A 27,613-nucleotide genomic window follows, 5' to 3' on the forward strand; every position below is an offset into this window, starting at 1 on the left:
GATGTCTGGCAGTGGCTCCATACGAGGAGCTGCACTTGCGCCTGAATCTAGCAAACTAAAAAAAAAAAAATTTGCACAGATTTCTTGAATTATGAGAATGAAAAGCTGTGATTCTGAGAGCAAGCATTTGTACCCTGAGATATATCTGCTGTCACTTTATGGTAAACTATGTGTATATTTAAAATCTATATATGGATCATTTTTGCATTAGATAAGCTTAGATATCAGATTTTCTGAAAGCTACAGAGCTTTATTCACATATAAGAAAAGAGGCTGAAGTACAAGGCAAGGCACTAGAAATAAAGGAGAAGTTAAATGACAGAGCAACTCAAGCATTTGTACTTCAGATTCAGCCTATCAGTTGTTTACATGTCCAGCCAATCAGTGAAGAGCAGAGGTGACTTGTGGATAACGGATACTTGGTCCCAACAGTCTTTTGTGACAGTTGGTGAGAGAGGAGCTAAATGATGGAGATTCTGAGCGTTGGCATGCGAAAAAGAAGAAGAGAAGAAGAAGAAGAGCAAGAAGAGGAGATCATTTCCCCTGGGTGCAGCCCTGAATTCAAAAGGGCCAAGCCCCAGGGTGATCTGCGTGGGACCAGCACCCCTACAGCTGAGGAACCGGTGCCAGAGGGGGAGCCATGGAACACCCTGACCAACCTGGCTGATGCCCTGCAGACCTTCAGGGAGTATGGAGAGGAGTGTTACCTCTATAAAAAAGGCCTGGAGGGAGGTTATCAGCTGGAAAATTTCCTAGAAAATCAGAAGGATATAAATCCAACATCCTGGAACCACATCACCACCCTAATGATTAATGTGCACAGGTACCTGAGATTGGACTTTCAGACCCTGTGCCTGGGTATAAACTTCCTGGAGCGGTATGTGTCCTGCACTCCTACTAACCCCGACACCCTAACAAGAGTGGGAGCCACTTGCCTCTACATGGCTTACAAAGTGGCTGAATTACGGTACCCCCTCCCCCCCAAGCTCTTCCTACCTCTGTTTGACTACAGAATGACACCAGCTGAAATGCGTCACCTGGAGAGAACCATCCTAAGGAAGTTGCTGTTTCGCCTGGGGGTACCAACCATCGATTTCTTTTTGGAGCACTTCTCCCTGTTGAGACTGACCAACCAGGAGGAGTGTTCCCCTGCCCAGCTCACAAGAGCAGCCAAAAGCCTAACAGCTGCCCGAGGCATCGCAGCACTGTGCCTGAACCAACATCAAGACTTCTACATGCACAAACCATCTCTCATGGCACTGTGCTGCCTCAATGTGGCAGATAAAATCTATTCTTATAACAACCCTGTCAAAGTGGCCCCCACTGACTACCCAGAACACCAAATTGAGGAGTGCATGGAAAAGATCTGCCATCTAGTCTCTATAGGCCACTATTTTTTACATCCGCTTCTGCCAGGAGTTTATCCAGCAATCTTTCCAGCTTTTAATCCTCCCACCACAAGGCCTGCAGCAACACCTACCAACCAACATCTACCTGAAGGCAGAGAGAGAACACCAGAGGTGGCATCAACATCCAGGGACACAGCAGGTTCCCAGCACTTAGAGATGGCAGAAAGATCCAGCCATTCTCAGGACATGGAAGGGGCCGGTTATGTGCTACACAACACATACTGGCCCACTGATCCATACGGGCAAGTATACATGCACCCCTACATGCCAACACCTCCATACTGGCACCCATACATGCCCCCAGTTTCCTACTGGCACCCATACATGCATACACTGCTGTACCTTCACCCATACGGATACATATTTCCTTACTGATAGACACACGCACACACTGAGGCCTACATGTCCATACTACTTACCATTTAATACAAGTGACAGTATTGGGGATCACTATTTCTGGACCATGGGTGGGTGACATTGCCAGGGCACCCAGTACCATCATCAAGCAGAGCTGTCACTTTCCATACACTCTTAATTACCTATGAACACATTTCCCTACAGACAAACAGAGGCAAACATGTATTTATCCATTACTGTACATTTATTAACTCTTTCAAAGCTCCATAAGGCGTATTGATCCTGGGAATAATTCCGATTGCCATTTAGGAGTCAGGAAGGAATTTTTGCCTCTAGTGAAGCAGATTGGCTCAAGCTTCTCTCTAGGTTTTTCGCCTTCCTTGGGATCAAACAGCCCTATGTGGTGGGGTTACCAGACCCTCTGGTGATGGGAGGACACATATAGAAGGTGCATTTATATTGCAGCGTGCAGCTCTTTCTATATGTGCCCTCTGATTTCCAGTGATCTGATAACCCTACAGTGAGCATCACATTTCATAAATTATATTTTTAATAAAGCTGTGATCTTCACATATTTAACATAAAGTTGTTGTCTGCATCATTATTTATGGGTTCTGGGAACCAAATTAGTAGGTATATTAGCATTAGTTAGATATATTAGTATTAGGTATATTAGCTGGGTAATAAATGGTCTTATGTAGTAACAGAGCAGTGCCATTCCTTCTATGAGGCAGACTTACCCTTTTATTAGATTATAATAATAAAATAAATCTAAATGCCTAATTAACATCATTGTTTCCCTTTACAATCTGCCTAAGGAAAATATTAGCGGGGGAGGGGGGGGGGGGTTGTTTACCCAGCATTTTGAAACCCACCAGTGAAATAGACCTTTGTGCAATTGCACATGGAGAAATTCTGGGCCAATGCGCCATAGAAAAAACTGAAATTGCCCTTCTAGTTTAAACAAGAGCTGGTACAAATGCTTTTTAGGGTCCCAGCTTAACCAATCTATGCTTTGCGCCCATCTATGCACTGAACATGACTTCTGCCTGAGGGTTTACAATAAAACTCTATGGTCAGTTCTGAGAGAGATTTGTCTGCAGTAAGAGGTAATGTACATGGCAGCCAAAACACATTTTGGGACTTGCATAGGCACAATGTAATAGAAACGGATGTTTTGCCTTTTTAAACAAAATATGCCCATACAAATGCAGGGAGGCTCGGTAGGCCCGTATTTCCCTCTGGGTGCATCTGTGCAGGGAGGAATCCCCTCCCCAATGAGCTGGCAGGAAGGAAGGCCTGCAGAGGCAGTGCTGGGGAGAAGCAGAGAGTAGGGTGAAGGCACAGAGATTATTGTGTGTAGGAAGTAAGTGGGGAAACCCCAGTGGCAGGAAAACATGCTCTGTTTAGGGTGCAGAAGCAAAGGGAGTCCTTGTCAACAAAGCTTGCTCTTTTCAGGACATGGAAAGCCAAAGGAAGTCTTTCTCAGGGCTCTAAAGAAACTGCCACATAAGTGAGGATCCCCCAGCAACTCAGCGACCAAACACGTCTGCAATATTATGCACCTTATTTAAAGTTACAGTGTTCTGAAAATAAACCTATTAACCTTTTCTCTGTGAGTGACTGTGGTTTAGAGACATCCCCAGGGAGGGGTATTACAGCCCAGTCTGTCCTGACCCTGGGCACAGCCATGTTACAGTATACCTGCTCTCCCATATAGCGGAGGCACAGGACTCCTGTAGCACCAAAACAAATTGGAAATCAGGCAGGATTTCCTTTTAGTAGCAGAACAGTGTTGGCTACACAAATGAACAAAAAAACCCACAGAACTACAGTGTTGGGCAGTTTTATTAAACAGAAATGTAAACATCTTACAATCATCACAAAAAAAAATAATAGCAAGAAAATATAGAACTTTAGTTATTATTCATTTCAAAATAAAATATAGTTTTAGGTCTCCAAATTAAAATAATACTAGCAATAATATTATTGAGGATGGCAGCTGTTTAGGGAAAGGAAAACTATGTAATAAAAAAAAAAAAGCATCTGTGACAATATTCACCTTTTCTTTAAGGTGTTTGCTTTGATTTTGCTGCATATGTGCCAATATATAGGCCTCTTCAAAAATAATATTCTTTTGTGATATACTCACAGCAATGTTGGTATGTGAATGCTGAACTGCCCTTTTCAGTTGTGGCTGGAAATCTGCCTAAGCAGTAGGTTGTACCATGGCTGTAAGGGTCAAGATACACAGAGCTACTAGTATCAGCTTTTATTTCATAGCTACTAAACACCAGAAAATACCTGCCATAGACAATACTGAGAATTCCCTCTGCTAAAACACACGTAGAGACAACTATCAGTGAATGAACAGCATTGCCTATCTTAGTAGCCATGACAAGTAGCTGCCACTAAGTAGCTCTGTGTATCTTCACCCTAGGGGCTGTGGCACACGGGGGAGATTAGTCGCCCGTGACAAATCTCCTTTGTAACGGCGACTAATCTCCCCGAAATGCCATCTCACTGGTGAAAAATGTAAATCTCTGGTGGGATGGCATACGCTGCGCCGCGATATCCCAAAATCGCAGAAGTTGCCTTAAGAGGAAACTTCCGAAATTTCAGGAATTTGCGGAGCCGTGTATGCCATCCCTCCGGCGATTTACATTTTCGCCAGTGGGACGGTGTTTCGGGGGGGATTAGTCGCCCGAGACAAGGGAGATTTGTCACGGGCGACTAATCTCCCCGTGTCACAGCCCTAAGAGTGATGGCACACAGTAAGACTTATCGCCGATGGTTAAATCTGCACTATCGTGCGCAACAAATCTACCAAAAATGACTTACTAAAGTATAACATTAAGATCACTGCAAGTAAAGCCTATTACTCATGGTGGTCTGGCTTAATTGTTGGAAATTGCCTCCCTTGGCATTTTCTAACTTTTAAAGAACTTTTGTGTTTCAATAAAAACAGTATTATTCAGGGAAAATATACATACAAATTGCTGACAATATTGCAAGAGAACTATCAACATGGCTCATCTCCTAACAGTGCAATTTGCAAATTTTGCCGTTTCTTTACCCAGAATTCCCAGCGTAATAGGAGATGCCTCCATGACAATCTGGGTACAATGCACAAATATTAAGCAGATTGCAGCTTATGTTTATATTAAATATGAAGCATTATGTATCCTTTCCAGAGGCCCGTGCATGTCTCATTCTGCAGAGGCATAAGGCCAATAAAAAAAAAAAATATATATATATATATATTCCTAAACATAAAACTTTTATGTCTATTTGGATAAATTATTACAAGCTCAAAAAACAGTATAGAATTCACTAACGCACAATATGAAGTAACAATTATATGTTCTTGCAAAACACAAGTTCATAAATAAAATGGATGGAGTGGTAAAATAAAAAGAGACACAACAAAAAAATCTTCCAAATGAAAATGGGGAGAAATAATTAAAATGAAACCAGCATCAGAAAGAATTCAGAGAAAGCCCTAAAACGGGCAAATCCTATGTGCAGCCCGCTAGAACTTGCTGAACCATAATTTTTCAGCCTCCATCAACCACATCTGTAGGGCGGCAGGTTTTCCATTATTTCCCTAAAATGGTATGTTTGTACACATACATGGAAGATAATGGACACATTTGAACAATATGAAGCTATCTTGCATTAGAATCCTATTGGCCAAGGCCTACAATGATGACTGCATGTGATTTGATTGCTGGCTTAAGGGACAAACATTTAGATCTGCCCAATTCACCCACACTGTGTGTGTGATTAAACTGGATAAAGATCCACTTGTCTGGTGACTTAGCCATACCAGAAAAACATTAAACATATGGCTTTTACTCATCTAAAGGGGTTGTTCACCTTTAAATGAACTTTTAGTATGTTCTAGAGGGTTAGTATGGGTAGAGGGTTTTAGTATGTTGTAACGGGCTATTCCAAAACAATTTGCACTTGGTCTTCATTTTTAATTATCTTTAGTTTTGTAAATATTTAGCTATTTGTTCAGCATATCTCTAGTTTGGAATTTTAGCAACTATCTGGTTGCTAGGATCTAAATTACCCTAGCAACCAGGCAGTAGACTGAATGAGAAACTGGAATATGAACAGGAGAGGCCTGAACAGAAAGTAATAAAAAACAACAATAAAATTGTAGCCTCAGAAAGTAATAGTTTTTTGGCCGATTGGGGTCAATAACCCCCAGCTGAAAGAATCAAAGAGGAAGAAGAGGAAGGAAAATAATTAAAAAACTATAAAAAAAATAAAAAATGAGGAAAAGTTGAGAAATGGCCAATCTATAACATACTAAAAGTTAACTTAAAGTTGTACCACCCCTTTAACCCACTGTACCTGTATACTTGTTGGTTGAAGGAGGCGAGTAACAGATACAATGCTAGAAGTACTGGAAGGGTGCTGGAAGCAGCAATTGTACAGCAGTCTTTACAAGAATAGATCTCAGTGCATTTACTGCAATAGATGGTATAACTGATCCCAGACAATCTGAAATCTCTACACTGGCGGTACATGCACATCTTGTACATGCACATCAAAATTGTAACTGGCTGTTATGGGTTACTATACCAGAGCAAATTTGCCCACCTTCAGTAAATCTTACTATTTTGTACAAGGGATACGCTGAATCCATAATTTTTGCATTCAGCTAAATACTGAATCCTTTGCAAAAGCTTTAGATGGATACCAAACCCTAAACCTAATTTTAACATGTAAATCAGAGGATCCTCCATTAATATTGTATATGGAAAACTGTGTCTCTGCCAATTGTAACATGATAATAAAGGACAAGGAAAGGGAGAGTCACTGAGGTGTGGCAAGTTATCTGCCCACCCTCCTCCAGTGATTTTAGTAGCCACTTATTTCAGACCCCAGCAGCACCCCTCATTGTTTTCCAGAAATTCACAGCCCCAGGTACTATTCATTTGCTATACTCTTCCAATGTCCCAGCACGCTGTACACTTGTAGATCACTGAAATCAGCAAAGATTTAACTCCTGCACATGTGATCACCTAAGCCTAGGGTAATGCAGGGGATGCAGGGGCACCATAGAAGCAGGGAGAGAAGTAAAGTACCCAGGGACAGTGCTTTTATGGGAAAAAAAAAGAGTGGCAGCCTGTGGTCTAAGGTTACCAAATAGAATCAAAGACAGGGTGGCAACTTGGCACCTCCCACCTTTCTCCTTTCAGCATTTTATTCAGATTTGCAGAAACTAAAAAATTAGCTACTGTGAACATAGTTAGGATTTGTTTAAATGCCTAACTAAATCCTGGATCTGGTGCATCCATAAATGTCACACAGGAACAGAATTTTAAGTGCTAACTTCAAGTGTACAATGGTATAACTGATCTGGTCTTCCTTCCATCAAGATATGTACAGTTGCTTTAGGAGTTCAATTGCTATAGAACAATTTCATTTTTACTGCAATTTGGTAACTACACTGGGATTAACAGTACCAAGTCCCTCTGCCAGCTATGCAGGTTATAAGACATTTTTCTTTTTGCTATGTCAAAGAAAAATTGATCTCCTTTTACATTTTCATATCTAAACTGATTGTGTTGTATAACTTTTTCAGTTGTATAGGGTATACGTATATTCCTTTTATGTTCGATTTTTACTTTGAAGTATACTTTCCTTGAACAATTTGATTTGTTTTGCGTGTCTGCTTCTTTAAATATATTCTTTCACTAGGATATGCAGAAGTATCAGGATCATATAGCAGGTCCAAAATCCTTATGTAAAAATCATGTTAGAAAACACTGCTAGTGCCTGCACTTGAAGACTAGTGCTGATAATTGCACATCTTACCCATTACTTTTGGTTACTCCTTCACAGTGGCTCTCAGGATACCAGCAGCTTTAGTGTAAACAGACTGTATATGTCACTGCATGGAACATCCGCTGTGGGGTAAGGACTCCTGCAGGGTGATGGCTACTGATTTAGAGAGATAAGTCATTGTCCCAAAACGTCCACTGGGGGCACTGTCATAGAGCAAATGGCAAATACCAGTCGTTGGATCAACATTCAACATGGTGTCATCCGCACCAAGCACCTTCTGTGAATGATAGAGATGAAAGAGAAAACCATGTTAGCTGTACCTCAACAGGATATGGCCATAACATATTTACCCCAATTTCCATTATTTCATAGTCCATTATTGCTGTTTCAAGTAAGGGTTAGGAAATATGGGCATGAAAAAATGGCAGAGAAAAGGGAAGCGGGTATTTGCAAAAGTCTGTCATCCTTTACATTTAGCGCCTTCATACGTTACCATTTATTATCTGACACATTAGAGGTCAGATTTCATACGGACATGTTTGTTTGCTTTGCATCAGCTAAACTTCCTTAGGGCCGTGACAGACGGGGAGATTAGTCGCCCGCAATAAATCTCCCTTGTTGCGGGCACCTAATCTCCCCGGAATGCAATCCCACCGGCTAGAATGTAAATCGCCGGTGGGATGACATATGCAGCGCGGCGATTTCCCAAAATCAGCAAAGTTGCCTTGAGAGGAAACTTAGGCGATTTCGGTGCTGCGTATGCCATCCCACCGGCGATTTACATTGGCATTTCAGGGAGATTAGTCGCCCGCGATAAGGGAGATTTGTCACGTAGCGACTAATCTCCCCATTTGACACGGCCCTTAACTCTTACATTTAAACAGAGCAGATAAGCTCAGGCAGCATTGCATTCAAAGTAAAGTAGATTTTTAAAAGGATAAATTATCCTGCCATGTAATGTGTGAGACACTTGCTCTGTACCTATAACCTGTGCCAAAAAGCAAGATGGGACAGCGGTTTTTAAAAGTACCATAAGCTATTTTAAAGCTTAAGAATATGCTTCATACTTAGCACTTCTTTAAATGGAACTCCAGCTTCCAAACCAAAATTTGTTAAATAGCCCCACACAAAACAGAAACCTCTAATATACCTATCAATGTAATCTGTTTCTTTAAAAAGTATAAATAAATAACCTCTATATAAGATAAAATCCAGCGGCAAAACAGTTCTTCTCTTTCTGCATCATTTGAAATCCTGGCAGGGAGAAGGGACTAAAACATTGATGTTGCAAACTGTAACAACTTCTCCGCAGCTTAGATGGCATGCAGGAACTACATAATCCAGAATGCATTGCATTGTGATGGAGAACAGGGGCCAAATCTTAGGTAACTGTTCCAAACCATATTATTACATTAATATTTACATTAATAATAAATTACTGCATAAATGAATGTCATACCCAATGTGTAAGGCACCAGGAGTTTTAGAGCTTTAGATAGTAGGCCTCAAACCAGCATTAAATGCTGTAGTATTAGCTACCACCCTGCACACAGATTTACTACTCTCTCCCTGGTGCATATAAAAAGAAGCTATGCATCTACTATGGTTTAGTAAAATGGTTTGACTTTACAAAAACAAGGTTTCCCACCAATATAATAGTTTAAAAAAATAAATGTCTCTATTATATGCAATAGATAAACTATGCATGTGCCTTTTCGATCATGCAGCCATTTCTTCCATAGATGCAACCTTTGGCTTCACTACCCTAAATAAATAAAATGACAGAAAAGAATGAAGCTAATGCATGGGCATGGCAGGCTATCCTGGCATTCATTATAACTGATAATTAATGACAATTAAAAGTGCACCCTAATCAGTCTTACATTCATTTGATCTGAGGGTTTGCATGCCCTTAAAGTGCCATGGCCACAGTATTTTCCATGAGATAAAAGTAATCTAGGTTAAAAACTATAAAATAGTTTTTAAAAACTAAAAATCATGATCAAAATAGTCAGCAATAGTGCAATAGCAATAGTGTCAGCAACTAATTACTGATAGCTGCACAACAAATAGTACCTGGGCATAATTCTTTCTGAGAGTGACTGATACAATGGCAGTATCTGACCTCACCTAATCTCTTTGAGCAGCCCATATGCCTCTATTAATGAATGCACCATGCTGGCCTAGGAAGGAAAAAAAAACATGATTTGTATGTGCAATGCATTTTAATCTTATATATAATTGACATAACCTTGCATCATAACACTAACACTGAAAAAAGTTGTTCCTGCTGGCCATTCACATACATTTCTTTCATAAAAATTTCAATACGCGATTGGCGGCCCACAAATTATGATTATCACGTGTATTATAAATACTGGTTGGTTATGGGATCAGTTGGGTTAGAAAATATCTATTAATGCACCATATCGGTCAGTGTGTAGTACATGAGCAGATGAGGGCGTGAATGGGAGCTGAAGCTCAGCCTACTGCTGCTCTGATTGTCTGGGGTGTCCTCCCAAATGATCACAACAATAAAAAGGTGGCAGTGCACTGTATTGCTGTTCTCTTACTCTCACACACGCGTAAATCAGTGCGATAGAATATCAGGTTGGCCCACATACATCTTTTGTATATTGCATATACTGCCTACTGAACACAAATATTGGTAACTTAGGACTGTGGCAGACGGGGAGACTATTCGCCGCATGACAAATCTCCCTTGTCGCGGGCGACTAATCTCCACGAAATGGCATCCCACCGGCGAGAATGTAAATTGCCAGTGGGATTGGCATATGCGGCACAGTGATCGCTGAAGTTGCCTCTCAAGGTGATTTTGGCAAATCGCTGCGCCACGTATGCCATCCCACCAGTGATTTACATTCTAGCCGGTGGGATGCCATTTCAGGGAGATTAGTCACCCACGACAAGGGCAACTATACCCACGACACCTGTTATAATGCTAATTGCATTATTTGCCACTGTTCATTTCCCTTATCCATTAGCACTGAATGTTGTCTTATACCTGCTGATTACCATCTACCTGTGTTCATTATCCTGTATTTCAGTAACCTTAGTTCTGTATCCCTATAAGTACCCATTACTCTCCAGGCTCAATATATAATAATATAAACCAGTCCAACCAAGCCTCATAATATTGTGCAGTGCAACAACTCCCACCCACCTTAACACACTTTCACATTACAACAGCTGGGGGGGCTTCAGGACTGACCCCCTGACATATGTACAGAAATTAACACTTAATGCCCTAAACCAGAAGCCCCTGCAATGCCAGGGGGCCAGAGACAACTTAAAACCAGCCCTGGCTCTTGGATTCTTCTCTCCTTCTTATCGTTACGGCTTTTCCTTACATGTCCCTACCCCTTCAGAGACATATATTGTTTGTGCAATAATGCCCTCTGCCCAATAACATAACGCAAAATTCGGCGCTGTGAATATAAACCGGAAGCAGCGACTCCTCCTGCGTTCCCAGGACCGGAAGTTTCTCTGTGCCACAGAAGCCCTCCGAAAACTATTCAGACGCTCAATGGTTCCGACCCTACAGTTCCCCGCAATGTGAGGATCGCTCAGCCCAGTGCCACAGGGGGTCGCCAGAGCTCACTCTTTATAGCTGTATAGGGTGCACTTGCTTAGTCCAACCTCCTGCTTCCTTTTATGTGGATAGCTGCGCTGTTACTGTGTATCCAGTCGGAGAGGATCAGGAGGGTTGGGTTTCATACAGGTGCCGATCCAACAGGAAACAGTGAGGGAGAAAATGTGCTGCAGCCACAATAAACTGTATGAATGGAGCAGCTTATATTCCGCACTAAAACTCCCTTACTTTGCTGTCCCGGTGAGCTCTAGGCAAGTGCCCTTTGCCTATTTATGGCTCTAGTACCTGTCCCAAATGCACAAGCATCACAGTGTGACATATACTTGGGAAAGTGCATTCCACAGAACAGAGCTTTAGGCCAAAGCAGCTCTTCCAATAAAGGCTTCTATTACTGGCACATATAAAAGTACATCATTGAGCCCTTGCCGTGCTGATACCTCACAGGCTCTGCCTTAAATTACAGCCATTTGGGTATGTGCACTTGCAGTAGCCCCTGCCCCCCTTCCCACATGGCTGCGGGGTCGGCTCCCTCTATATTTACATCACTGAGCACTTGTATTCTGATATCACATCATATCAACCCATGTAATTCCCTCTGTTTCACCTAGTGTTGGACTGGTGTGCCACCATATTAACCCCAGATATGCCTGCATAATCCCTACATAAAATGGAAGAGTATATTAACCCTAGATGTGCCAGTTTATTTTCACCAGAAAATGCAAAACTAGCATATTAATTCCACACGTGCCACTATAATCAATAAAGAAAATAGATAAATAGCATATTTCAGAGATATGCCTGTAAGATTACTGTAAAAATTGCAAATAAACACCCTATTAAACCCATGTGCTCCCATGCTGCTTGTCTCTCTTGTAAAAAAGTGGCCAAAAGTTCAAGAAAAATCATTTATTTATAAAGTGCCAACATATTCTGCAGCGCTGTACAATAAGTGGTTTTCATACATTGGACATACAGAGTAACATATAAAGCAATCAATAACCGATACAAGGGGTGAAGAGGACCCTGCCTAAAGAGCTTACAGTCTATAGTGAGGTCCTGTAAAGAAATCAGATAATTTCCCACACTGTTCCTAATGGCTCAATCACAGCCAGCAATACACATCAGTGGAAGTTGGGGATAAGGCCCCGGGGAATGAGGGAAGCAAGTGCTACAGCACACTAAGGGAGAGAGGATCGGCGTCCTTTATAGCTGAAGTCAAATTTTTCTCTACCATTTGCAGAGCAACCAGAAATCAGCGGCTTGCTCACATAACTTCAGAGTGAATGGCCCAAGAGCCTGCCAGTTATATTCACATGCATGTGCTTAATAGTCCCAACACGGCTGCCCAAACTGGGACCCTGGAAACTGTAGGTGGCATAGCACTTGCTATCGGCATTTTCTGGCCAAAGTATCATTATTTCCCCCAACTGGAGTGTGGGCTATTGGTGTGGGTTATTAAAGATCCAAAGTTGCATTTTGTACTGCTTTAATAAAGATTTACACCAACCCTCACTTGGGCCAGCTAACCAGCATCTCACCCTTCTGCTGGCTGCTTTCCCTGGCTGCATAGCAGAGCCTGAGGCACTCAGCACAGCGATCAGCAGTTAGGTGGACCTGAGAGGGGACTGCAGTATATTTTTCCCTGTGTGAAGGCAGCAGAACTGTAATTGGCTAACCGCAACTAGAGCTGTGATTGGCTGGCATCGTTAGGATGTGCCCAATACTCAAATGTAGAAAGTAAAAGTGTAATTTTTATAGTTACCAGCCCTCTGTAGCTCACACTGAAAACAGGCACCAAATCTTATTCGTTATTGCCTACATGGTGAGGGTGACAAAAGGTAACATGTCCCCTTCAGTGTTCCTTCAGGCAGGGGTTTGAATGGCTCCTCTTGTACTTGCCAATCATTTTACACTGGATTCCCCTTTGCACAGAAAATAAGTGCTTTCCCCAAAATCACAGCCCAGAACTCCTCTTTATAATTTGCAGTATGTGGGATACCTTTAATATTATAATACATGCCTGATGTTTAGAGCTTCCTGCCCTGTATGACTTGGCCTGCAGCCTTTTACATTTATACGGCCACTGAACATTTCATTAAAGCTCATTTATTAACAGTGGGCAAACCTACTGTTTGCAGGAAAATCCAGGGAGGCTGTTAATTATTAGAATTATATAAAACCAGCAGAAAGGGGTTATTTGTGAGGAATTTGTATAGGTTTACTTGCCAAAGCTGCACCGTAAACAGCACAGGGATAGAGAGATTCTGCCTGCCCCCTGTCTGTCTGAGCTATTCCCTGCAGTCTGTCTGTCCCACTGTATTGCTCTGTGCTTTTACACAGCTTGCACAGGAGAGCACAGCTGGCCACAAGGAATTATGTGGGCATGAATGTGCCTCACACTGGTTGCTACTATATCTCTATATATATATATAAAATATTTCCCACAGACCTCAGGCATCTAGTGTGCAAACTGTTTTTTGTTTGTTTTTCTTTTAAAAAGTGCCTTCTTAACTATAATTGATTAAGGAATCTCTCAAACATGGGGATATCAGTGTTTTCTCAGATGAAAATGTTTTAGGGAGTTGGCTGGTGGGCCCTTGATACCCGGCTCTCTAGTGGGCCCTTGGTGCCCCAGTCTGACACTGATTTAGGTGCAGCACTCTGAAGGCCTGACCAATAAACCCCTGGCTCAAATAGACAGATGCTGTACAAGGTGCTGCATATATACAACCCCGTTTTTTTAAAAAATGGGTAACTGTAAAATATAAATATATATGTAAATCATATAAACCCTATATCTAATTGCAAACAGTACAAAGACAAGATATGACTGGTTTGAATTTGATGCAGCAACTTGTTTAAAAAAAGCTGGGACAGGGGCACACATATGTTGCTTTAAACCCAGTAAATATCTTTTAGCATTAATAGTTCCTCCCCAGCTTGCCATGTCACTAATGCAGCCAAATACCTTTATGGATGGAGGCTTTCGAACTGTGCATTGATACTCCTTCTCCTCTTTAACCAGGAGGACCTGGTGTACATGATTTCCAAAAAGAAATTCAGATTTTGATTGGTCAGAGCTCAGGACAGTTTTGTATTTGTGGATGCAGAGACAAACTATGTTCCCACACAATACAGTGATTACATTTTTAAAGCAGTGCCAACTGAGGGCCCAAAGATCACTGCTATCCAGTATCAACTTCTTTCGCTTTGTTTTATGCATACGGAGATTTATTTGGATTCACTGAACATTTTAATGAATTGATTTACTGTAGATGATGGACTCCCCAAATTCTTAAAAAATGATGTTGAGGAACAGTATTGTTAAATTGTTGCAATATTTGCCCGTGCAGTGTTTCACACATTGGGTACCCCCTCCCCATCTTTATTTCTGAGAGACCCAACCTCTTTGGGATTTTGTCTTCTTTAGCAGGGGTGGGCCAAGCCGACCGGGCGCCCTAGGCAACCCGGTCGGCCACCTCGCGTTTCAGCGCGCATGCGCAGTTCCGGGGGAAGGGGGGGCAGCGGCTACGTGAAAGTTCATTGCCCCCACCGCGTATTGACAAGCGGTGGGGGCAATGAAAAAGGAGCTAGGGGTAGGCAGGAGAGGCTCCTGCTTGGCGCCCCTCCAGTGTTTGCGCCCTAGGCAGCTGCCTCTTCTGCCTACCCCTAGTTCCGGCCCTGTTCTTTAGCAATACACAACTTTTCCACTCTGTCCCAACTTTTTTGAAATAAGGCTTAGAACACGTCTTCTATCCACCGAGTGCAGGCAACGCCCCCTGTTATTTTTTTTTATGAAAGATTTGGCAGCGAGCCAGATGCAGCCATCAAAAGAGACACATCTGGCTCGCGAGCTATAGGTTCCCTACCCCTGGTTTAAATGATGGCAAATCATCCCGTTATCTTTTTATTTACATTTTACACACTGTCCCAACATTTTTGGAAACAGGGTTGTACAGTATCACCTTGTATTGTTCCATTCTTTGGGCCAGCCACCCAGGTGATCAGAACAGCAGGAGGTGTATTATCTTTTTAAATCCCCTTCACCGACTTGTCATACATGCCCAGATGGTTGGGCAGTATGGTCAAATTTGGCCAAACTGTCAGGCTGAGAAGGGACAGTCAGGTTTAGAAACTTCAAGTAACAATTACTTAAAAAGCAAACCTGTTAACGAAAAACCATCAACATGGCCTATAGGTAACTATCTATATTCATATTTGGAAAAGTAGTATTTTCATGTCAGTATCAAAATATTTAACAAATATTTAAACATTAAATAAACCCAATATGGATGTAATAAACTTGTTAGTGACAAGTACAGTGAACTGTTTTATTGTAACAGAGAAAAAAGAGTTATTTTTTGTAAATGAATTCTATGGGAGACGGGCTTCCTGTAATTTGGAGCTTTCTGGATAATTGGTTTCTGGATAAGGGGTAGCATTCTATACAATAATTGGACAATCGGAGCTCTAAATGTATGAGCTAACAGGCTAACAACATGAGGCAGGGACTGGTGTAAATAATATCTGATTTTTACATTTAGGCAATGCTACATTGAAAAAGGGAATGAGAGGTTCCCGAAACTTCCGTATTCCTTTTTTACTGATTACTCCAATAAAACTGCATGGAGGCAGTATTTTGCACCTACTGAATCGTGAGTGACTTCCTTTTTTGTATTTTGCACTGATTTTTACATTATTCACCATGTGAATGCACTAATAAGTAAAATACGCTAGATTTGCCCAGGTTAAGTCATACATAGCAAACGAATAAGATCTGCTTTATAACAGGTCACCAGTAAATCTGCTTCTCTACAGGGCTTTGACTTTGCATTTTGAAGGCCTAGAGGAGGGTGAAAAGGAAGCTGATATCCTTATATTGTGATCTTACCATTTATCAAATGGAAATGCATTATGCCTTTATTGAAGGCTATTACTCTCTAGCTTTGATATAGCTATGATATTTAATCTTTAGCATTGTTAATAAAACTGCCTTCCTACAGGCAATTTGCCAAATCTAAATTTAAGATGGGGGTATAATTATAATCCCTTCTATAGTATTTAGTTTAAAAAATAGGAAAACGGGCGCATGCGCGGCGCCATCAGGAACAGACGCACCTGATGTGAGCTCCGCACCCAGGTCCGGAAAACAGCAGTAAAAACAGCAATAAGAGATCCAGCAGAAAGCAATCTGACCTCCGCAACTCAGCTGCTATACAATGGCACCCCCGGGTCCGAAAAAAAGAACGACAACCCAGAGCGCACATAAGTTTTTTCAACAACGGGGCCCAGACACTCCGCCATCTTTGCCCACTACGCAGGAACCTGATGAGACATACCTGCAGGCTGAGCAAACCACACTATCAGATGCTCCAGAATTACTACAATCGATACAGAAGCTATTCCGAATGGAGCTAGCTGCCGCGGTAGCAGAATTTGCGAAGCAGATACAGGAGCTAGGTACGCGAACTAATATATTAGAGCTCCGTACCGAAGAAATAGTAACGGCAATGCAGGCGGACCATGAAACCCTGGAAACGTACAAAGAAAAAATGTACCTAATGGAGGAAAAGCTAGAGGACCTTGAAAATAGGTCGAGAAGGGCAAACCTCCGCCTGAAAGGAGTACCTGAAACAGAAACAGACCTGGAAAAATTTGCGCTAAGTCTTTTCTCAAAGATTATCCCAAACATGCCCCAGGAACAGCTACAAATGGTTCGGATACACAGGGCACTTGCAAAACCACGCAACAAAGAATCCCCAAGGGACATTGTACTTAAATTCCAATACGAAGCTACCAGGGACGCAGTCTTACAGGCAGCACGCTTACTTACAAGAAAGGATGCCAGCCAATTACCCGCAGACATATTTGCTGACCTTGCTCCCACCACGCTTCAAAAAAGGAGACAAATGAGAGAGGCAACCCAAATTCTGCAAAAAGCAAAGATCAAATACAGATGGGGCTTCCCCTTTGCGCTCCACTGCATTATCAACAACAGGTACTACACCTTCAAATCAGCAGACGCAGCTCTCCTGGTACTGGGCAAGGAAGGCCTCACCGCACTAACACCAACGATGCCGACTACTAACAGCCCGAGACCACATAATGAATGGCACACAGCTAGGTCCCCACGGTCTCCCAGTACTTCAGATCGACAAACTCCTTCACCTAAACCCCAGAGACCAAAACCCGACAACCCACAGGAGGACAACAACGGATGAATGTCTAATCATCTACCACCACTGCTGGATCTAACACTGGACGCCATTACGGTATCCATGGGCCTGGAACAAATGCTGCCCACACCACCTAACTCTGAGGCGACAACTTAATATTAGTCGCCACCCGGTCAGGACATATATCCCCTTAGTGGGACTCTACAACAAGATGGTAACGTTGCAGAATTTTCACTGCCAGTTAAATAACTTTTTTGCTAAGTTTAATTTAGTTAAAGTTCAAATGTTTACAAAGCGCTCTAGGTTGCAGATAACTATATGGTGTATCACTGTGAAATGTATGCATGTATCTCCCTATCCGCACTCCCATCTATGGAAATGCAGATACGGATCAATTAACCTGAAAGGTCGAGGGATAACGGGTCCATCCGGTTTCAGCCGATCCCCACATGAACTAAAAAAGAATGATGGCACTGAAAATAATTACCCATAACGCTAGGGGCCTAAATTCCCCCAGAAAACGTAGACAAGCCTTTCAGTGGTATGAGCGGCTGCACCCGGATGTAATCTGTATTCAGGAAACACACTTTACAAAAACCTCGCACCCACAATTTTTCCATAGACAGTACACTAGATTTTACTTAGCATCTACACCCCAGAAAAAACATAGAGGAGTCGCTATACTATTACACAACAACCTACCCGTAATAATAACCAACACAGAGTCAGACAAGGAAGGGCAATTCATTTCTATTATGGGCACATTATACGAGAAAACCATTCGTATAACAGCAACTTATGCACCAAACGATAACCCTAAAGCCTTTTTCAATCGCACAGCCAAAAAACTTACCCAAACCCCAGTTAACATTGACATATGGTGTGGTGACTTTAACTTTCCGTTTAACCCAGTGATGGACAAATCCAACTCAACACATCTAGCAAAAGATATTAGAGCAGCAAGGGCAACTCAAGACATACTCAACACAAACCATTATATAGACACATGGAGGAAACTACACCCCAAAACGTGAGAATACACCTATTATTCCGCTCCACACAAGCAATACTCTAGGATAGACACTATCCTAATAAATTCACTAGCAACACCTACTCTAAAGGAAACATACATTAAACCGTGTGTATGGTCTGACCATGACTCGGTGGCTATCTCCCTACAAGTAATAGATATCCCCAAAAAAACCACGCAATGGCGACTTAACGAAAATCTTCTTAGCGACCCACAATTAATCATAGATTCCAAAATTGCCCTCAACAATTATTTTAGGGAAAATACTACCCCAGAAATAACGCCAGACATTATCTGGGCAGCCCATAAGGCAACCATAAGAGGCCACTTCATCCAACAAGCAGCGAAAAAACAAAGAAAAGCACGAGAAACACAAAACAGACTAGAAAAATCCCTACAGATACTGGAAAACCAAAACCAAACAAAATACTCCCACCAGGCCACTAAAAGAATCAAAGCGATCAAGCAAGAATTAGACGCACTGCAGAAGCACAAGGTAGACAAAGCAATAAGGTGGACAAACTTTAAATACTATAAATACTGCAACAAGCCAGATAGATTCCTCGCAAACACACTGAAAGACAAAACTCAAATCAACCAAATCCCACGAATCAAGACAACCCAGGGAGACATCACTTCTAACCCAGAAAAAATACGGGATACTTTTTTAGAATTCTATAGAAAGCTATATACCCAATCCCACAAACCCCCCAAAAAAATAATAAGCAAATTCCTAGCACAACACCCACTCCCAACATTAACAAAAATAGAACTAGACAGACTTAATGGGGACATCACACTTGAAGACATAGGAGAAGCTATCAAAACCCTTAAATCAGACAAGGCCCCAGGGCCAGATGATCTATCAGCTGGCTACTATAAAAAATTTTCGGAAATATTAATACCACAACTAAAAACCTTATTTGACTACATAGCCCAGGGTAAGACCATAACCCCAGAACTACTAGCTGCACACATTACATTAATCCCGAAACCCAATAAAGATCCTCTACACCCCAAACACTATCGCCCTATCTCCCTACTAAATTTGGACCTTAAAATACTTACCTCAATCCTAGCTAAAAGACTATCAGCATTACTCCCCCGGATAATACACAAGGACCAGGTAGGATTTATACCCTATAGGCAAGCAGGAGACAACATTAGGAAAATACTAAATATTATCCACCAAGCTAACAAAACAAATACACAAATGGGAATCCTAGCTTTAGATATCGAAAAAGCCTTTGACTCCCTTAATTGGGACTATCTAGAAGCAGTAATGCAATCGATAGGAATACAAGGCCCCTTCACGAAAATTATACAAACATACTACTCCACCCCCACTGCTACACTAAAACTACCAACATCCACACAACAAACCATTGAAATACAGAAAGGCACCAGACAGGGGTGCCCACTATCCCCAGCATTATTTGCCCTGGCAATGGAACCCCTGGCCATAGCGATTAGGCAACATCAAAGCATTAAAGGAGTAGAAATGGCAGGGGCAGATCAAAAAATCTCTCTATTTGCTGATGATCTATTGCTCACCATCATGAATCCATTAATCTCTCTTCCCAACCTGCTAAAACTGATACAGGAGTTCACTCAGGTCTCAGGACTTAAAATAAACCAGGATAAAAGTGAATTCCTACCATGCAACATTCCCAAAAACACAGTGAAACTTATAGAACTCAATTTCGAGTTCCAGATTAGAGAGAAATATTTACCATACTTAGGCATAAACTTAACCCCAACTTTAGACACTATGTATACACGCAACTACACCCCACTATATAGAAACTTAGTGCTAGAACTACAGGGTTGGAACAAGAAACAGATCTCTTGGGTGGGAAGGATTAACTGTGTGAAGATGATGACTCTACCAAAAATATTGTATTATTTTAGGACCTTACCCATAGCAATTAAGCAGACAGACCTACAAAAATTCCAAAGAACTATAATGACTTTTATATGGGCCAACAAAAGACCAAGGATTAATAAAAAAATAATGTACCTACACAAATCAAAGGGGGGACTGGGAGTCCCAAACTTACAACAGTACTACAGAGCGGCAAGGTGTGCCCAAATCACCGCACTGCATGGAGGAAAACTAACTCCGCTTTGGGCAGAAATGGAATCTGCTCTTATACACCCAACCTCCCTAACAAGCCTAATCTGGAACCCATCCCAAGACACCAAACTACACAAAGACCTGTCACCAATAACCCGCCAAATGCTACAACTATGGACTACACTTAGATACAAATATAGACTGGCATCAAACCCCTCGAGATTGACCCCGATTTGGGGAAACAACCTTTTTGCACCAGGATACAACAATAACCTATTCCAGTGGTGGAAACAACAAGGAATAATATATGTCTATCAGCTTACAGATGGAACAAAACCATTACAACCAACTCAAATAATACAAAAATACAAAGTACCAATAACTGAACATTACCGGACGATACAAATAGCCCATTTCGTACAACAGCTCTGGGGAAAAGTGACAATACAAAACACACAGATGGAAACTATCTGTGAGAAAACACCGATGGGACGGAAAACATTGTCTATGCTATACTACCAATTAAACCATACGCATACAAACAACAAACTACAATGCATGAAAGACTGGGAACATGATTTAGCCTGAAAGACATTTTCGTATCTACCCCACATCCTCACCACTTTGCTTCAGGAAATGTACCGCACGAGGTACTATGTGGCACATCTGGTGGACCTGCCCAGTGGCCCAAGAACTCTGGACTAAAGTTGCTGGTATCCTTTCCAAAATATTTTATACAAACATTACCCCATGCCCAAAGGTAATGCTCCTAGGACACAAACTACAAAACCTCAACAACCCGGCACAGCGACTAACACAGCACATATGCATGGCAGCAAGGATCCACATCGCAGCTCAATGGAAATCAAATTCATTACATATTGAAAAGGTCCTGGAAAAACTCAAATATATACACACAAACGAGACCCTCAAATACCAACTGGAAAATGAAACAGAACTCTATTTCCAGATATGGGACACATGGATACTAAATAAGGACAGTCTTTCTAGAGCACAAAGCTATGGGTAAGGTCCCCCCCCCCCCCAACTTGATAAAAAACAACAGATAACTGTGGGAGGTTCTAAATTAAAGACAACGAACATCCCACATTAGCAGTGAAACCTAGAGCGCAAAAAAGTTATATTGGTTATTGTTTTGTCTTTTCCCCTCCACCCCCTCCCTTCCCTTTCCCTGTTGTCTTTGCCCCCCCTCATCCTTCCCCTCCTCCCTCCCTAATATGCAACAAGCTGAATGAAAAAATCATCTAAGCCTAATAATGTACCTAACAAGCAATGTGCTATGTTTATAAAAATGTGTTAAAAATCAATAAAAACGAAAGTATACAAAAAAAAAAAATAGGAAAACATATTTATTCCTATTAAAAACATGCTATTATCAGTTTAAAAAATACATGCTTATTATTATTAAAAGAATAGTTAGAATACATCCTGATAACTTCACATTTATTTATTGGGGTTTATCAACCAAATCTACACATGCCTTTATTGGCTCAAATCAAGTCAAGTCACTATCAAGCTGCCTATCCAGAGTTTATAATTTTCTCTCTGTGTAACTAGACCCACAAACTCAAACTAAAGCCCTATAATGATGCTTATGGCATAGGGCTGATGAGACTCCAAGCACAGGAAATAGAGCACATGCAGTATGCTGCCTCCTTGCTGACCATCAGATACATCCAAGAACAAACAGAGGTGAAAGGCTGTGGCATTGGGGTCTGAAAGGCAAGTTAAGGACGAAGGTGGGGCTCAGTCATTAGTGTGATAGGGACACTAGCCATGGAAAATGGCATGGCAGCCCTATGAAATATAACTAACGTGCTGAATGGACTTGATTTTTTATTACTTTACTAAAAACAGAAAGGCATGTTTCAGATATTGATTCAAACAGGACAGGCCAGAGTGTTTGCTTCACTGTCACTTCTGGTTGTCTGTTGCAGTTGGAAGTAACGGGGCCAGGCCAATCAAACTCAAGGTTAAGTAAGTTCAATGATTCAGGGACTTGAGGCTGAATTGCTGTGTACTGTGTAGGGTAGTAAAGGGATCATCATTTTCAATTTTAGTGGCACCGGTCTCTTAATATTTTTCACACAGTCCCATGATTAACAGTAAACATATGCGTTGCTGCAGACATTTTTATAAATACTTTAAGACATACACGGTGCCCTATAGTGGCCAAATAATCCCGATATGCCCATCTAGGACCAAACAATGAAATTAAACTGGCGGGCATAGGCGCCGTTGGACTGAGGACCGCATCAACGATTTGATGCGGCCTCCAATCTGACAGCAAATCAAACCTGCCCAATTGAGATCTGGCCAGTTTTAGGCCAGATCTCGGTCTGCTAGGCCTGTCTGGGGTGCCCATACACGGACAGATAAGCTGCCAAATTGGTCTAAAAGACTTGAATTGCAGTTAAAATCCGCACGTGTTAGGCCTCCTTAACAAATATAATCCTACATTGTATGGCAACTGAAATCAAGAGCTAATATACAGAAGATGGTCTTAACACTGAATACAATATATACAGTATATATAACTCTATAATACAGTATATAATAACTATCTGTACTAAAGAATATTTGTCTGAATAAGGCAACTCAACACTTCCTGCTGTTCCAATTTTGTGGGGGGGGGTCAATCTGAATGAAGAGTATGATCCGTCCCCCAGATACTGTGCCTGGTTGGCCTGCATATACCCACCTTTTGATTACAGCAACCACTACTGTGACTTGTGCTTTACACAAACAGCTGGAGTTTTAAACCATATTGTTGAATGAAATATAGACATCTAACCCATTTGTGAACTTCTGAACAGCCAAAGTAAAATCTAAACAAATTAAAAAAGAACAAATGTTGACTCATTTATTAAAAAATCCAAAATAGCATGAACGAATAAAAATACAGAACCTAGAAATCCCTGTTTTTGTAAGAATTTTCATGAACTTGAACATGAAAACCTCTAATTCCATGAACTGAATAAAGATTTTACAATTTGATAAGGACAAGTCCCACTGACTGCTACATGACCCCTCCAGCTTTAAAATGGCAACGTTTTGGATTTGAGCTTTTATTATAATTTTTTTTTTTACACTTGATAAATACTGAGCACACTATTTTGTGTGTGCATACACAGCCTGCAAATATCAGAGCAACCACTGCATGGCACCGTCACCAGCTTAATTATAACACTCACGCTTGATCCTAATGGCAAATTACAATAAGGACATTATACATGGTGTGTGAGTGATAAGCATAGCATGGGGGCCCACAAATCACAATCACTATCCATGTACTTAGAATATTGGTTGGTTCAGGGATCAGTTGGCTTTGAAAATTGTATCTATTGATGCACCATATTGGTCAGTGTGTGGGTCATTGGCAGATGATGGTGTGAAAAGGAACTGAAGCTTCACCTCCTGCTGTTCTGATCGTTGGGGCTGCCTCACCATGCTGGCCTATGGAGGTAACACATAACATATATATGTGGAATGCAGTCTAATCTCTATATTTATCATATCAATGTATAATTATTATCAATGTATAATTATCAAAGCTGCATTATGTCATATTCTGAGCTGACACTGAATATAAATCCCTGCTATAAATCTATTGTTGTCACCTTTGCTCTTCTTTACACTGATATCTCTAACAGAACAGAGCACCACCTTCTTGTCCTATAGCTCTAGGGATGATTTATTTTAGGCTGGTACAGTTTTTGCACTGGAGGGTGCCAAATATATTGCCATTACAGAGTAATATAGGAATACAAACTATACCATGAAAATCAGGACAGAATCCATTTAAGTTACCTAACGCAGTTCATTTATTGCTTACTGTACAATTTAAATAATTATTCCCATTATTGAAAAACAGTTAATTCATATGCAAATAAATACTGGCACATTGGGCACTCATATATATATATTTATATAGATCAGAAGCAAAACTGGCATCTGTTGGGCATAACAGGCTGCCTTTGTACTACTAGCTTAGCAAAAGGGTTGTATTTATTGCATTTCATTTAAATGCCAGCCACTGGTGATGTGAATATGTCAAGTTTCACTTTGCCAAAATATTTGCAAATCGAGGAAAAAATTTGTGAAACGCATAAAAAAAATGATGCTAGAAAAATTTTGCTCATCGCTATCAACCACTTGCAATCAGGGCAGACCAACAACTTGCATTTAAAAGAACAAATGGACTGGTAACTTTACCCAGTTCTTCTAAAATGTACATACACACACGCTGGCCTGGCATTTGTGTCTGTACAGCTGTATAGGCAGATAATGGCGGGGCGTTATGTCTGGCAGTGGCTCCATACGAGGAGCTGCACTTGCGCCTGAATCTAGCAAACTAAAAAAAAGAAATTTGCACAGATTTCTTGAATTATGAGAATGAAAAGCTGTGATTCTGAGAGCAAGCATTTGTACCCTGAGATATATCTGCTGTCACTTTATGGTAAACTATGTGTATATTTAAAATCTATATGTGGATCAGTTTTGCATTAGATAAGCTTAGATATCAGATTTTCTCAAAGCTACAGAGGTTTATTCACATATAAGAGAAGAGGCTGAAGTACAAGGCAAAGCACTAGAAATAAAGGAGAAGTTAACTGACAAAGCAACTCAAGCATTTGTACTTCAGATTCAGCCTATCAGTTGTTTACATGTCCAGCCAATCAGTGAAGAGCAGAGGTGACTTGTGGATAACGGATACTTGGTCCCAACAGTCTTTTGTGACAGTTGGTGAGAGAGGAGCTAAATGATGGAGACTCGTTGGAAAAGTGAAATGATGGCGAGCGTTGAAAAGCGAAAAAGAAGAAGAGAAGAAGAAGAAGAGCAAGAAGAGGAGATCATTTCCCCTGGGTGCAGCCCTGAATTCAAAAGGGCCAAGCCCCAGGGTGATCTGCGTGGGACCAGCACCCCTACAGCTGAGGAACCGGTGCCAGAGGGGGAGCCATGGAACACCCTGACCAACCTGGCTGATGCCCTGCAGACCTTCAGGGAGTATGGAGAGGAGTGTTACCTCTATAAAAAAGGCCTGGAGGGAGGTTATCAGCTGGAAAATTTCCTAGAAAATCAAAAGGAAATAAATGCTGCATCCTGGAACCACATCACCACCCTAATGATTAATGTGCACAGGTACCTGAGATTGGACTTTCAGACCCTGTGCCTGGGTATCAACTTCCTGGAGCGGTATGTGTCCTGCACTCCTACTGACCCCGACACCCTAACAAGAGTGGGAGCCACTTGCCTCTACATGGCTTACAAAGTGGCTGAATTACGGTACCCCCTCCCCCCCAAGCTCTTCCTACCTCTGTTTGACTACAGAATGACACCAGCTGAAATGCGTCACCTGGAGAGAACCATCCTAAGGAAGTTGCTGTTTCGCCTGGGGGTACCAACCGTCGATTTCTTTTTGGAGCACTTCTCCCTGTTGAGACTGACCAACCAGGAGGAGTGTTCCCCTGCCCAGCTCACAAGAGCAGCCAAAAGCCTAACAGCTGCCCGAGGCATCGCAGCACTGTGCCTGAACCAACATCATGACTTCTACATGCACAAACCATCTCTCATGGCACTGTGCTGCCTCAATGTGGCAGATAAAATCTATTCTTATAACAACCCTGTCAAAGTGGCCCCCACTGACTACCCAGAACACCAAATTGAGGAGTGCATGGAAAAGATCTGCCATCTAGTCTCTATAGGCCACTATTTTTTACATCCGCTTCTGCCAGGAGTTTATCCAGCAATCTTTCCAGCTTTTAATCCTCCCACCACAAGGCCTGCAGCAACACCTACCAACCAACATCTACCTGAAGGCAGAGAGAGAACACCAGAGGTGGCATCAACATCCAGGGACGCAGCAGGTTCCCAGCACTTAGAGATGGCAGAAAGATCCAGCCATTCTCAGGACATGGAAGGGGCCGGTTATGTGCTACACAACACATACTGGCCCACTGATCCATACAGGCAAGTATACATGCACCCCTACATGCCAACACCTCCATACTGGCACCCATACATGCCCCCAGTTTCCTACTGGCACCCATACATGCATACACTGCCGTACCTTCACCCATACGGATACATATTTCCTTACTGATAGACACACGCACACACTGAGGCCTACATGTCCATACTACTTACCATTTAATACAAGTGACAGTATTGGGGATCTCTATTTCTGGACCATGGGTGGGTGACATTGCCAGGGCACCCAGTACCATCATCAAGCAGAGCTGTCACTTTCCATACACTCTTAATCACCTATGAACACATTTCCCTACAGACAAACAGAGGCAAACATGTATTTATCCATTACTGTACATTTATTAACTCTTTCAAAGCTCCATAGGGCGCATTGATCCTGGGAATAATTCCGATTGCCATTTAGGAGTCAGGAAGGAATTTTTGCCTCTAGTGAAGCAGATTGGCCCAAGCTTCTCTCTAGGTTTTTTGCCTTCCTTGGGATCAAACAGCCCTATGTGGTGGGGTTACCAGACCGTCTGGTGATGGGAGGACACGTATAGAAGGTGCATTTATATTGCAGCGTCCAGTTCTTTCTATATGTGCCCTCTGATTTCCAGTGATCTGATAACCCTACAGTGAGCATCACATTTCATAAATTATATTTTTAATAAAGCTGTGATCTTCACAGATTTTACATAAAGTTGTTGTCTGTGTTATTATTTATGGGTTCTGGAAACCAAATTAGTAGGTATATTAGCATTAGTAGGTATATTAATATTAGGTATATTAGCAGGGTAATAAATGGTCTTATGTAGTAACAGAGCAGTGCCATTCCTTCTATGAGGCAGACTTAACCTTTTAATAGATTATAATAATAAAATAAATCTAAATGCCTAATTAACATCATTGTTTCCCTTTACAATCTGCCTAAGGAAAATATTAGCGGGGGGGGTGGGGTACCCAGCATTTTGACACCCGCCAGTGAAATAGACCTTTGTGCAATTGCACATGGAGAAATTCTGGGCCAATGCGCCATAGAAAAAAACTGAAATTGCCCTTCTAGTTTAAACAAGAGCTGGTACAAATGCTTTTTAGGGTCCCAGATTAACCAATCTATGCTTTGCGCCCATCTATGCACTGAACATGACTTCTGCC

At 41.6% G+C, this 27,613-nt stretch overlaps 2 protein-coding genes and 1 long non-coding RNA gene across 5 annotated transcripts; 2 read left to right on the forward strand and 1 right to left on the reverse strand.

Annotated features, from left to right (window-relative positions):
* The first annotated feature begins 444 nt into the window (after window positions 1-444).
* LOC100127658 (uncharacterized loc100127658) lies at window positions 445-2,351 on the forward strand. Its single transcript, NM_001113002.1, is given in 1 exon segment — window positions 445-2,351. A coding segment is annotated over 1 exon segment (1,317 nt). The 5' UTR covers window positions 445-467; the 3' UTR covers window positions 1,785-2,351.
* Window positions 2,352-7,175: 4,824 nt separating this feature from the next.
* LOC108648361 lies at window positions 7,176-11,145 on the reverse strand. Of its 3 annotated transcripts, none has more exons than XR_004219548.1 (3): window positions 10,756-11,144; window positions 9,648-9,754; window positions 7,176-7,848 (listed from the first exon to the last, which is right to left on the reverse strand). It is a non-coding gene; the product is annotated as an uncharacterized LOC108648361 (long non-coding RNA). The 3 variants fall into 3 exon arrangements; XR_004219549.1 differs by having other exon boundaries at window positions 9,702-9,754; window positions 10,756-11,141; XR_004219550.1 differs by lacking the exon at window positions 7,176-7,848 and adding an exon at window positions 8,935-9,336 and having other exon boundaries at window positions 10,756-11,145.
* Window positions 11,146-25,280: 14,135 nt separating this feature from the next.
* On the forward strand, window positions 25,281-27,158 carry LOC116406431 (cyclin-O protein B-like). Its single transcript, XM_031891683.1, has one exon. The coding sequence runs from the start codon at window positions 25,281-25,283 to the stop codon at window positions 26,589-26,591; it is 1,311 nt and encodes a 436-aa protein (XP_031747543.1). The 3' UTR covers window positions 26,592-27,158.
* Window positions 27,159-27,613: the final 455 nt, after the last annotated feature.

This window comes from Xenopus tropicalis, chromosome 8 (genome assembly GCF_000004195.4).
Source record: "Xenopus tropicalis strain Nigerian chromosome 8, UCB_Xtro_10.0, whole genome shotgun sequence".
Taxonomy (NCBI): domain Eukaryota; kingdom Metazoa; phylum Chordata; class Amphibia; order Anura; family Pipidae; genus Xenopus; species Xenopus tropicalis.